General features: G+C 44.4%; 1 protein-coding gene and 1 non-coding gene across 2 annotated transcripts; one reads left to right on the top strand and one right to left on the bottom strand.

The window, feature by feature from the left end:
• Positions 1 to 2,041: 2,041 nt before the first annotated feature.
• On the top strand, positions 2,042 to 6,367 carry LOC117858503 (protoporphyrinogen oxidase, chloroplastic). The gene is made up of 9 exons (XM_034741576.2): positions 2,042 to 2,438; positions 2,531 to 2,716; positions 2,810 to 2,894; positions 2,985 to 3,132; positions 3,213 to 3,293; positions 3,656 to 3,827; positions 5,036 to 5,195; positions 5,341 to 5,444; positions 5,688 to 6,367. Exons 1-9 carry the CDS (start codon positions 2,067 to 2,069, stop codon positions 5,985 to 5,987), a joined length of 1,608 nt encoding a protein of 535 aa, XP_034597467.1. The 5' UTR covers positions 2,042 to 2,066; the 3' UTR covers positions 5,988 to 6,367.
• Positions 6,368 to 11,764: 5,397 nt separating this feature from the next.
• LOC117859384 (small nucleolar RNA Z247) lies at positions 11,765 to 11,901 on the bottom strand. Its single transcript, XR_004641182.1, has one exon. It is a non-coding gene; the product is annotated as a small nucleolar RNA Z247 (small nucleolar RNA).
• Positions 11,902 to 13,424: the final 1,523 nt, after the last annotated feature.

Raw genomic sequence — 13,424 nt, 5'->3', positions numbered from 1 at the left:
TGAGGATTACATTGCTTCGCCCTTATATAAACTGAAAGTTCAAATCCTGTATTCTTCGAGAACTCCAGGGCACTTCAAAAAATGTTGAATTTTTTACGATATTGAATTTTGTACAGTGATATCAACATTGTAATACTAGCCAAGGGCATTGGAAGGAAAAATGTTCTGGACTAGTGGCAACCGGGGGCTCCTATATGGCTTGTGGAAGCCAGACAGGAGCTATGGCTTCGAAGCCCGTCAAAACCCAACGCACGGCCCACCACGCCTAGCAGCCTCCACACCATGATTCAATTTTGTGCACGTTGTAGCCTGCAAGACAATATCAGGAGGAGCGTGCATCACCGCATCAACCATAACATGCAGCATGCAGGGCAACAGCAGCAGGAGGCCACTCGGTACCGACTTTTTTGTTTTTTTCCCTTTTTGCGAAAGATTCTCACAAATAGGCCTCTGGCGGAACCAATTCCAAAAATGGACCCTTAGCTTGGCGCCATCCACGCTGGCGCCAAGCTACAACGTCTCGGCGCCAGCCATCCTGGCGCCAAGGTCTATACATAGCTGCTAACGCGGATGCCGACGTGGCGGGGGCTTGGCGCCATGGATCTTGGCGCCAAGCTTGGCGCCGAGCTATCTACCGCTACCTCTACGCGTTTCGAACTAAACAAGTATAATTATTCCGAGAAGTATGCATCAACCTAAGCTGTGGTTGGTGGACTTCTTATCCTGGAGACCTGAGTTCGAACCCCACTATTGAACCTTTTTTCTACATTTTATTTTTTTCTTTATTTTTTTCTCTGTTGTGCAGGTAGTTCGAACTCAGGTCTCCAGGATAAGAAGTCTACCTCCTAACCAGTTGAACCACAGCTTAGGTTGTTGCATACTCCTCGGAATAATTATACTTGTTTAGTTCGAAACGCGTAGAGGTAGCGGTAGATAGCTCGGCACCAAGATCTACGGCGCCAAGATCTATGGTGCCAAGCTTGGCGCCAAGATCCATGGCGCCAAGGCTTGGCGCCATCATGGATGGCGCCAAGGCTTGGCGCCAAGGCTTGGCGCCATCATGGATGGCGCCAAGGCTTGGCGCCATCATGGATGGCGCCAAGCCCCCGCCACATCGGCATCCGCGTCAGCAGCTATGTACAGACCTTAGCGCCAGGATGGCTGGCGCCGAGACGTTGTAGCTTGGCGCCAGCGTGGATGGCGCCAAGCTAAGGGTCTATTTTTGGAATTGGTTCCGCCAGGGGTCTATTTGTGAGAATCTTTCAAAAAAGGGCTAAAAAACAAAAAAGTCGGCCACTCGGTAGCATGCAAGAGGGTGCAGGCCTACAGGGTAAGCAACCGTGCGCTGTTATTTTGTTACCTTTGCAAAAGATTTTGTGACTTCATATATTCAAATATCAAACTAATATACTCAACATTTTAAATATTAGATTCAACATTCTTTCAAACTAAATTCAGCTTTTAGAATAAACTAGTTCAACATTTAATATGAAAAATGTTGAAGTAGCATATTTAAAATGTTGAGATAGATCATCCAAAATGTTGAATTTTAAAAAAATAGTAAAATATATTCATATTGGGTCTCATCATGTTACATTAATTCTCAGAGTGGTTCAAACGGATTCAAAAATAAATTCACGGTTTGGGAGAAAAAGTAGTTTGAAGTTTGAAATCCAAAGGAACACCCACCAATTAGCAATCATGCTAGTCTGGCTTATGCGCACGCATGCGGGCCTAATCCAATTCCAACTACTGTGCACGGATCTCAAACATTGGAAGCCAAGTACCATATAGGTTTCCCGGTGGCAACGGCCCACGAACCAGGCCCAGCCCTAGCAAAAATATTTGGGCTGAAATTTTCCCTGGGCTTCAAATTACGCCGGCAATTAGGGCCCAAGTTCAGAGGGCTAACTACGTGACAGATTTGGATATCCACGGAACCAATCACGCGCGGGAATGCGATTCCCAGCCCACCTCTTCCGTTCCAGTGGGCCATCCCCAACCACATCGCGTCGCGTCATCCACTCCGCCGCACACGCGCTCCCCGCTCCGCAACGACGACGGAAATGGTTGCCGCCGCCATGGCCACCGCCCCCTCCGCTGGCGTGCCTCCACTAAGAGGGACCCGCGGCCCCGCGCGTTTCCGCATTCGCGGCGTCAGCGTGCGCTGCGCCGCGGTGGCGGGCGGCGCGGCCGAGGCGCCGGCCTCCGCGGGCGCGCGGGTGTCCGCGGACTGCGTCGTGGTGGGCGGCGGCATCAGCGGCCTCTGCACCGCGCAGGCGCTGGCCACGAAGCACGGCGTCGGCGACGTGCTCGTCACGGAGGCCCGCGCCCGACCCGGCGGCAACATCACCACCGTCGAGCGCCCCGATGAAGGGTACCTCTGGGAGGAGGGGCCCAACAGCTTCCAGCCCTCCGACCCCGTCCTCACCATGGCCGTACGCTCCTCGCTTTCGTCCCCCCGGTTTTTCTTCTTCTCGGACTAATGCGGAGGCGTGAAATTATGAATGGATTGGGTGCGCGCGCGCAGGTGGATAGCGGGCTGAAGGATGACCTCGTGTTTGGAGACCCGAATGCGCCGCGGTTCGTGCTGTGGGAGGGGAAGCTGAGGCCCGTGCCATCCAAGCCCGCCGACCTCCCGTTCTTCGATCTCATGAGCATTCCTGGCAAGCTCAGGGCTGGCTTTGGGGCCCTCGGCATCCGACCGCCACCTCCAGTTCGTGCTCTCCCCGTGCTGCATTCTTAAATCTTTGTGCACTTTGATTGTTCAATTGCCAACGGGGCTGAGCGTTTCTGGCGAAGGTTTCAGGGCCGCGAGGAGTCAGTGGAAGAATTCGTGCGCCGCAACCTCGGAGCTGAAGTCTTTGAGCGCCTCATTGAGCCTTTCTGCTCAGGTGCCTATTGCAGTGTGTAATGGCTGTTTGTTCTGGTCTGCTGCTTGCAGCGATTACAATAAGAAGTTAACAGTTTCGATGCAAACCTAGGTGTCTATGCTGGTGATCCTTCAAAGCTCAGTATGAAAGCTGCATTTGGGAAGGTGTGGCGCCTGGAAGAGGCTGGAGGTAGTATTATTGGTGGAACCATCAAGACGATTCAGGAGAGGGGCAAGAATCCTAAACCACCGAGGGATCCGTAAGAGATTGATCCATTTTTTTTCTTTTGTTCCATCAATCAGTTGTTCTGTCATTCTAATATATTTTCATCTGTTTTAGCCGCCTTCCTACGCCAAAGGGGCAGACAGTTGCATCTTTTAGGAAGGGTCTCGCCATGCTTCCAAATGCCATTACATCCAGGTTTGTTCTTATTGTCTTGTATATTTATTTATAGCGAATCAGTTATCCCTTAAGACATGTTATGGTATTGCTCTCTGAATCATATACATGGAGGAAGGCACCTGCACCTACTATTCAGAAAAAAGTTGATGCAAATTAGGGCAAGCTTATCCTTTCCATCTTGATTTGTGCTGATATCTACAATATAGGTTAGGGATAGGCATTCCATAAGGAATGGTTTATAGAACTTGGAAGTGACTTAGTGTGCATATTCATTGTAATTTGGTCGTGAGCTATCAGTAAGTGTAATATTTAAATTGCTGCTCTGGAATTATGGTGCTAGTCCTCACTTTTATTCTATTATATATTTCCTTCATTTACAGCTTGGGTAGTAAAGTCAAGCTTTCGTGGAAACTCACTAGCATTACAAAATCAGATGGCATGGGATATGTATTGGTGTATGAAACACCTGAAGGCGTTGTTTCAGTGCAGGCTAAAAGTGTTATCATGACGATTCCATCATATGTTGCTAGTGACATCTTGCGTCCACTTTCAGTAAGTATCAAACTATCAAGTTTCATGTTTCCAGAAACTGGAGTACTGTGTGTCTTGATACCCTTGAATGTACTTAATTGGGAAACAGCCAGTCAGTGGTAGGATTTGCACTTCTTTGAAGAATTGATTCTCTCTGCCATTCTGTAGTCAGCATTTCCATTGCCAAATGACATCTGAATAGTTCTTGTTATCTGCTGAGTGTATCATGCTTCTGAAAAAATTGTGGGAAGTTATGATCTTTTTCCTTATTATATTAGTGATGGCAGTAATTTCTGATACTTGATTTGACAGAACTGAAGAAGATTTTGCGAACAACTTAGTTCGACTTGAAGCATTGCTAACCTTTGAAATTGTAGTTTTTAATGCTTTAATTACACAAGAAATTTTGTGTATTTCTAAGTTTATACCATGTTTTAACAAACGGGCACTAGCGATGAATTTACATGATTCTACATGTTAAAAGGAGAACAATTTCCAAGTACAACTTAGGTGCTATTCCAAAAGGAGAGAATACATAGCACCACCCTAACCATGATGCAGAACCAAAGATATGTTGTGATGGTGCTGTACCAGCCTTGTTGATAGGTTACTGCTACAGCAATTTAGTTCTCCTTTTACCCTGTATCTACTATTTATATTTGACTGCCCTCAATCCAGTTCAGTGTGAGTTTAAATGCATGCAAGACTGCAAAGCGTGCTAGATTGGTTTACATGCAACATGTTGTGTCTTATAGATGTACAGTCTATCCTTTTTCTTTTACTATATTTTGTATGTTGTATTAGAGACATTTATTTATTTTTCCTCCCTAGTGCTACATATTGTACCAAATTTAACAAAGAGAAACTTGACCATTCTCTTCAAGGTTTCAAAAATCAACTGCAGAGGAATCCTGGAACTAACAAACTTAAACCAGTCCATTACAGGCTGGAAAAAACCAGACAGTTTGGTATATCAAATAGCCGTGCAAGTTTAACCTGAAAATATAAAATTTGAATTAAAATACCATGGTCAAATACGATAATGTGGCCAGGCACTCGAATCCAGAGCCTATTTTAGTTAGTGTCGGTTACTGGTGACATTTAAGATCCTTGTTCTGCATGCCACAAGTAGGATTGTATTTTAGTAGCATGTCATTTTCTTAGGATCTGTGAGATAGTGTGGACATACACCATGATATCATCATTGAACTTGTCTTTGCCCTCCACAGAGCGATGCTGCAGATGCCCTTTCAAGATTCTATTATCCACCAGTTGCTGCTGTAACTATTTCGTATCCAAAGGAAGCTATTAGAAAGGAATGCTTGATTGATGGGGAGCTCCAGGGTTTTGGCCAGTTGCATCCACGTAGTCAAGGAGTTGAGACATTAGGTATTTCTTGCAATTGAGTATTAAGCTCCAACAGCAACAGATTATTTTCTTTTTTTCTGGTTTGATTTTTTATTCTGGTGTTAATTTTGTCTTCTTTTGTTAAATCCACGATATGAATCAAGATAGTGTTGGTATGCTTTTGTAGGGACGATATACAGCTCATCACTCTTTCCAAATCGCGCTCCTGCTGGAAGGGTGTTACTTCTAAACTACATAGGAGGTGCCACAAACACAGGAATTGTTTCCAAGGTTAGTAATTCTCTATCGAACTTATTGCCTTGTCTTTTGTGATTATGTTATTTTTACTGTAAAAAGAAAATTGTTGTTCTTTAATAATCAACATAAGTATCAACTGCATTAGTTTTCACCACACAAACAGCACTTAGGAGTTCATGATAAATCTGAGCCGCCAGTTATATATGCAATTTAGTTCCGATTTTACTTGATTGCCTGTTACTGGCTATATTTCTTATGAAGCCATCTCATTTGCAGAGTGCAAGTGAGCTGGTAGAAGCAGTTGACCGTGACCTCAGGAAAATGCTCATCAACCCTAGCGCAGTGGACCCTTTAGTCCTGGGTGTCCGAGTGTGGCCACAAGCCATACCTCAGTTCCTGGTAGGACATCTTGATCTTCTGGAGTCTGCAAAATCTTCCCTGGACCGAGGTGGCTATGATGGGCTGTTCCTTGGAGGGAACTATGTAGCAGGAGTTGCCCTGGGCCGATGCGTGGAGGGTGCCTATGAGAGCGCCTCGCAAATATCTGATTTCTTGACCAAGTACGCCTACAAGTGATGAAAGAAATGGACCTGGTCGTTGTTTTGCACAGAAGAGGTGAGACCAGGATTGGCACGAAGTTTACGAGCATTTTTCCATCTTATTTTGTAAATTGTACTACCTCTGATCTTTTTCCGTATTAGCAATTAGTTAGGTTGTAGGGCTGTAGGACATTGTTCTGTTCGCCATCCTACAAAACAAATTTTCTTTCACGTTCATCTACGAGATCTATATGCAGACTCATGTAGCGTTTTCCTGTAAACACTAGTTCCAGCAAAATTAAATACTATCTTGCAATAGCAAACAGAATGTGTAACTGAGACTGCCTTGGATGATTCTTTTGCTTCTATGCGAAGAATAAAAAAAGTTGTGAATAAACATGTGAATCATTGGCGGCATTTTTATTAGCAGCAATACTGATTGCTACAACGTGATCCGGGAGCATATTGGAATGGAAGGGCATCGGTATACGTTCTAAAATCCCCCACTGGACCGTCAAACAAATTCCATACTATGATTGTAGCGTTTGATAATATGTACTATACTGAAGATTCATCACAATCGAGTATTAAAAAAAATTGAGATAGCACGATCCTAGGATGCAACACAGTACTATTGTACTAAACAATAGCACAGTAGCAGAACCTTCAGCTAGAAGGATAATTATACTACACACTTGTACTCCGGCCAATCAATCTGAGCACTTAGAAAATTAGCGTGTAGTGCAATCCCAGGGTGACAAGCGAACACCCTACTACTCGAGAGCCCCAAAACCCTGGGCTGGCTGCACGCTGTCGAGGCAGCAACGATGCCAGTTGACGAGGGATTCGACGCACACGAAACCATGGCAGATCACGGGGGATGAGGAAACCCTGCCTGGCTGCCGATTTCTACCCTACCACCCGGTTACCTTTCTGGCCGGTTTCTACTTCTACTACCCTTGGCTGCACCTGTTCCTCTGTCTCCTGAAGCCTGTCTGGCCCTTGTTGCTGGTGAAGAGCAGAGAGACCATGGCATGGAGACATGGAGTGAGGGACCGGGCCGGGTGATCCGGCGACCAGCGCCAGACAAGGGCACAATCATTAGGGTTCACGCATCGGCCCCCAACACACCTCCCTTGGCGTGTGTGCAAGCATGGCTGTCATGCAACTTTCTAGCCTTTTTGCTTAATACAAGAGCTAGCTGCTTGTCGTGGTGGTGCTGAATTTCTAGACATCTAAACCAACCGAGCAAAGAACAAGGCTGACATTGTTGGCTACACCCTGCACGGCGTGCAAAATGTACTCCCTCCGTCCTAAAATAAAAGCATATTTTACTTTTTAACTTTGATCAAAATTTATAAAAATTGTACTATTATTTATGATGTATAAGTATCATTAGATTGAGCATTAAGTATGCTTTTCTAATAAATTTATTTGAAGATACAAATGTTGATACTATTTTCTATATTCTTAATTAAAATTAAAATGTTTAACTCCTCGAATCGAGATATGCATTTATTTTAGGACGGACGGAGTAGGCATTGTGATGAATTGAAGCCTCCCGGGGAGTAGGGTCCTCGAAATGATGCTTGCAGCTTTTGCTCTTGGGTTTTGTATGCAACTTTTTTCTGCGCACGCATCTCAATGCACGAGTGAGAATCTCACTGTGAGATTGAGGGCCACCCTGTGCTTGTGTGAGTATTCTGCGCGAACAATAATCGTTAATTTGTTTGTTAAGCGCACTGGTTATAGGCTAGTTGTTCCAGTGGACGCAACAGCTGAGGGCAATTTATTCAGATGGTATGCACATACATAGTATTAAGTACTAGCTGAGTACAAGCTCTGTCCTAATCAGAGCCTTATTTATAACGTTGGGGGTGTGTCAAAATGTACATGATTGGGGCTCTAAATCCTACTAGGACACGAGTAGTAACAGAAACCAAACCTAATACATATTGTATTTCTACATCCTCTCAATCACAACTTGCACAAGTTGAGATTGATTCTAAACTCACGCAGACGATTTAGCATCTAAGACTTTGTGAAACCATCAGCGACCCGATCACTGGATGAAATAATGCGTATGTCCAACGTCTTGGCAGCAACCCTTTCATGAACAAAATGATAATCAACTTCAATGTGTTTAGTACGAGCATGAAAGATGGGATTGGGTGATAAATAGGTGGCACCAATATTATCACACCAAATAACAGTTGCTTTTGGATGAGGTACACCCAATTAAGTGAGAAGGGTCTGTACCCAAATAACTTCAGCTGTAGTATTCGCAAGAGCTTTATATTCAGCCTCGGTGCTAGACTGAGAGACCGTTGCCTGCTTATGAGCATTCCACGAGATCAAATTTTCTCCCAAGAAAACAGCAAAGCCCCCTATAGAGCGACGATCATCCGAGCAACCAGCCCAATCAGCATCTGAGAAAGCACTCACAAGAGTCGACTTAGACTGAACAATTCGGAGACAAAAATTAATAGTGCCACTCACATATCGAAGAATCCTCTTGACTGTGGAATAATGAACTGTCGTGGGAGTATGTAGATATTGGCAAACTTTATTAATCGCAAAAGCTATGTCAGGATGAGTAAGAGTCATATATTGCAATCCACCAACAAGACTACGATATCTAAGTAGCCATGTCAGTTTCCAACGCCTCACCATCATGGGCTACAAGCTCTTGGAGTAGGAACATGTTTGCAATTCTTAAGACCAGCCCGAAGAATAAGATCAGATGCATACTTAGGTTGACTGAGAAGCAACCCACCACCAGTAGTCGAGACCTCAATGCCAAGAAAATAATGAAGATGACCAAGAACTTTTAAAGCAAAGTCATCTCGCAAAGCAACAAGAAGAGCATCCACAGCTTGTGAAGATGAACTGACCACAATAATATCATCAACATACACTAAAAGATACATGACAACATCATCTTTGCGAAAGAAAAATAACGAGGTATCAGCCTTGGAGGCAGTGAAGCCAAGACACTACAATTTGGTGCTCAACCAGGAATACCAGGCCCTAGGGGCCTGTTTCAACCTATACAATGACTTGTCAAGTTTGCAAACTCGATTAGGGAACTGAGAATCAGTATACCCAAGTGGTTGTCGCATGAAGACATCCTCCCCCAGAACACCATGCAAGAACGCGTTCTGAACATCCAGCTGCTTGATAGTCCAATGATTCGAAACAGCTAAGGAGAGCACAAGACGAATAGTGGCAGCCTTAACAACCAGACTGAAAGTATCCTCATAGTCCAAACCATATCGTTGTTTAAAACCTTTAGCAACAAAATGAGCCTTATAACGATCAACAATTCCATCAGCTTTGGTCTTGACCTTACAAACCTACTTGCAATTAACAATATTCTGACAAGGATGTTGATCAACAAGATGCCAAGTATTATTATGCATAAGGGCTTGGTATTCATCATCCATAGCCAATTTCCATTGCGGAGAATTAAGAGCTTCATGAAGAGTTTTAGGCTCCTGTACATCCAAAAGCATACCATATCGCACTGTGCTGTCATAAAAAAACCTTGGGCTGACGAATGTTATTTTGCAACCTTGTCCGTGGACATGTGATAGGGCCATGAATCGGCCGGGGAGGGCTAGGAGGCGGTGCTGGTAACTGATGGCGCGGAGACATAGCAGATACAGCAGAAGTAGGCAACGCAGAAGATCTAGTTGTACCAGGGTCTGTAGGAACATCAATACAAGAAGCAGCAACAGCAGGCGTAAAGGATCCCGGTGCCATTAGCGGGACTGATGCGGTCGGAGGTGCGAGCACATCCCGCACGACAGAGACAGGTGGCACGACCGGAGCGGCTGCGGGCGAATCAACCCCGGTTAGGGCAGGCGTGTCCGACAGACTGCCGATCGGATCTCCATGGGAGTCCATGGATGCACATGGCAGCAGATCAGAATTGGATTCAGCGCCCGTGTCTTGTAGCCTAGAAATGGAAAGGTCTTCAACGGCTCCAACAGGAAAGGTGATTTGCACTGGATTTATCATCAGATCACATGACAATGAAGGCTCCTGGACATGCAGCACCTGAACCACTACCATTACCATGCAACACAGGCTCAAGTAAAGGATTAGTCATATGATAAGTCCTATCATCCATAACCCTAGACGGATTAAGAAGAGTAGATGGTAATAAAAGGATTTCAGATTTCAACCGAGAACCAGCATTAGGGTGAAGCGTAGAGAAAGGAAAAATAGTTTCATCAAAAATAACATCTCTGGAAATATAGACACGTCCAGTGGAAGTATCAAGATATTTATATCCTTTGTGAAGATTGCTATAACCGAGAAAAGCACATTGCTTAGAACCAAACTGAAGCTTATGCTTGTTGTAAGGGCAAAGATTAGGCCAACAAGCACAACCAAAAACTCGAAGAAAAGAGTAATTTGGCTTTTCATGAAAGAACTGAGATAAGGGTGTAGTGAAATCAATAACACGGCTAGGTGTTTGATTAATGAGATAGGTGGCTGTTAGGAAAGCTTCATCCAAAAATTTTAAAGGCATGGATGCTTGAGCTAACAAGGAGAGCCCAACTTCAACAATATGCCTATGTTTGCGTTCAGTCGACCGTTTTGTTGATGAGCATGAGGACAAGATACATGATGAATAATGCCAATTTCATTAAAAAGGGAATTAAGCTTTTGATATTTTCCACCCCAATAAGATTGAACAGCACGAATTTTTTATCAAAGAGGCGCTCAACATATTGCTGAAAATTACGAAAAACTTGAAACACTTCAGAGCGATTCTTGAGCAAATATATCCATGTAAACTTAATAAAATCATCAATAAACTTACATAATATTGATAATGACCAACTGATTTAGGAGCAGGGCCCCAAACATCCGAAAAGATTAACTCTAAAGGAGAATAAGAAGTACTATCAGATTGGGGATAAGGTAATTGATAACTCTTAGCTTGTTGGCAAGCATCACAAACTAAAGGACTCGATTCACTACTAAAGGACAAGTTGTTGTCACGAAGCACACGATTGACTATGATAGAAGAAGGATGTCCTAAATTATGATGCCACAGGGACGTCGTAGGCTTGACAACGTGATGAACCTCGGAAGAGGACTGCGGCATAGGATAAGGACCATCTTGACATCTACCGTGAAGAAGAGGGGTCTTCATGTTCAGATCCTTAACACAGAAAAAAGTAGGATGAAATTCAATAAAAACATCATTATCCTTAGTAAACTTATGAACTGAGGCAAGATTTTTTGTAGCAGATGGGACATGAAGCACATTATTGAAAGAAAAATCACATTTGGGGGTATGAATAATGGATTTACCAATATGATTAATGCGTGTACCTTTGCCATTAGCAGCATGGATCTGATCTTGACCAACATACTTTGTCTTTGTTGTGAGATTATCCAACGCACTTGTGATATGATCAGTAACCAGAGTCCGTATACTAATTTGTATCAACTCCATAAGAGGGCATAGCTAAAGAAGCAGACTTCTGTGTTTTGGATTGTGGAGGTCTTCCTCCATTGTTACTGGGTGGAACAAACTTGCGGTTGAACCTATACCAACAATTTAGAACTGTATGACCTATACGGTCAAATAATTGGTAGATTGGCACTTCATCTTGATAATTAGAACTAGGAGCATTGTAGGATCCTCAGCCTCCATTATGGAATCCACGTCCTTGAGTAGAACCACGGCCACCAGTGCTAAAACCACGCTCGTGACCTCAGCCACGTCCACGAGCAGCAGCATTGGCAGATGAATAAAAGTGCCCTCCATCATTAGCTCGTTGAGTTAATCGAGCTTCATAGTACAAAAGTTGGCCATAGAGATCGCTCAAAGACAGATTGTCCTTCACAAACATGGCGGAAACAAAAGGATTATAATCTGAACCAAGTCCATTGAGGATATTGCCAATCACATCATCATCATCAAGTTTCTTCCTAGCTGCAGCCAATTCATTAACTAGGCTTTTCATCTTAGAGTAATAAGCCAAAGTAGTATTGTCCCCCTTATTTTCTCTAGATAATTGAGCACGAAGTTGCAAGATTCGTGATTTGGATTGAGATGAAAACATAACTGCCACCGCCTTCCATACTTCAGACGCATGTTCCGGCGATGATACTTGAACCAAGATTTCCTTGGTTATAGATGAGAGAAGATAGGACAATACTTGTTGATCCTGCACGATCCACTTGTCATAGGCAGGGTTCTCCACTTCTTCCAACGATTTGTCAGCCTTCTCCACTCGCAACGTTGGCGTCGGCATAACATAGGACCCATCTAGGAGACCAACAAGTCAAGCACCTCGGACGGCAGGGAGGACCTAGGCTCGCCACATCAGGAAGTTTTCCCGAGCAAGCTTCTCGTACACCGGAATTGAAAAAGAGATTGAAGCCGAAGAACTTGTCGAGGCCATGGGCGTCGTCGAGAAAAATAAGGACTGCTATTTCGCAACTAGATGATTCTCTAGGAGGAGTAGGCTCTTGGTACCATGTGACATTGGTTGAGACGGCTTAGCCATAAGGTAGCCGATACATATCATTATATAGTGCCGGTATATAAGGGATTGGTACAAGATCAAGATATACATGCTCAGGACTCTAAGTCCTACTAGGACACGAGTAGTAACAGAAACCAAACCTAACACATATTGTATTTCTACAGGGAGTTTATTAGTGAGCCTTTTAATTTTAATTCCTTGTGTGACAAAGCTAACGGTGATCGAGTTGTTTGTTGCTCAGTTTTTTTCGGAGTTGCTTAGTTTAGTTTACTCCTCCCGGTGCCCGTCCTAGGTGCTTTGACAAAGATGAGCATCTTTTGATTATTTATTAAGCACATATTAGCTAGTAATCCTACCAGGTGATGTTACCGCTACCACCTGATGTCTCATCTTTTCACTGCTTCGAGAGGAGAGATCGATCATGGTAGCCGCCGATGCTTCGAGTCATCATCACCTGCCGAGACGGGGGCAGCCGGCAGCGTTACGTGAAACACGTTCAGGTGTGCGACGACTGAACCACTAGCTTGCCTATGCGTCTCACATAAAGCGAACGCGTACCGTGTGCCAGGGGCACGTATGGACACGGAGGGCACAAAAATCTCCTGCTACGCTGCTAGCCCAGGAGAAATCCTTTTGACATTCTTGGTCGTGGCGAGTCACTTTTTACAGACACGAATGGCGTGTTGCGATTTGCGAGGAAGCAAGGAAGGAACACGAACAAGTTAAAGCTGACGTGGGAGACGTCAAAAACAGAGGGAACGGTGTCAAATCGATTGCCCCCTGCCGGCCTGAATATTCAGTCCGGAGACTGGAGCAGAACAGACCATACGTGACCGCTGATTTGAGGACACAGTGGATGCAAATCAGCAGGCGATGATGACTGTCATGCGCCCGCGTGGACACGGAAGCGAACACACGTAGAGCACGCATGCACTAGAGTAGTAGAGTTACTAGGAATT

Source organism: Setaria viridis, chromosome 5 (assembly GCF_005286985.2).
Source record: "Setaria viridis chromosome 5, Setaria_viridis_v4.0, whole genome shotgun sequence".
NCBI classification, from domain to species: domain Eukaryota; kingdom Viridiplantae; phylum Streptophyta; class Magnoliopsida; order Poales; family Poaceae; genus Setaria; species Setaria viridis.
This window is presented reverse-complemented; position numbering and strand designations above follow the sequence as displayed.

Coding starts and splice junctions, on each gene's coding strand:
- LOC117858503 (XM_034741576.2), top strand. CDS start 2,067: ATGGTTGCCGCCGCCATGGCCACCGCCCCCTCCGCTGGCGTGCCTCCA. Junction 5,196..5,340: donor TCAAGGAGTTGAGACATTAG/GTATTTCTTGCA, acceptor ATGCTTTTGTAG/GGACGATATACAGCTCATCA. Junction 5,445..5,687: donor ACACAGGAATTGTTTCCAAG/GTTAGTAATTCT, acceptor TCTCATTTGCAG/AGTGCAAGTGAGCTGGTAGA.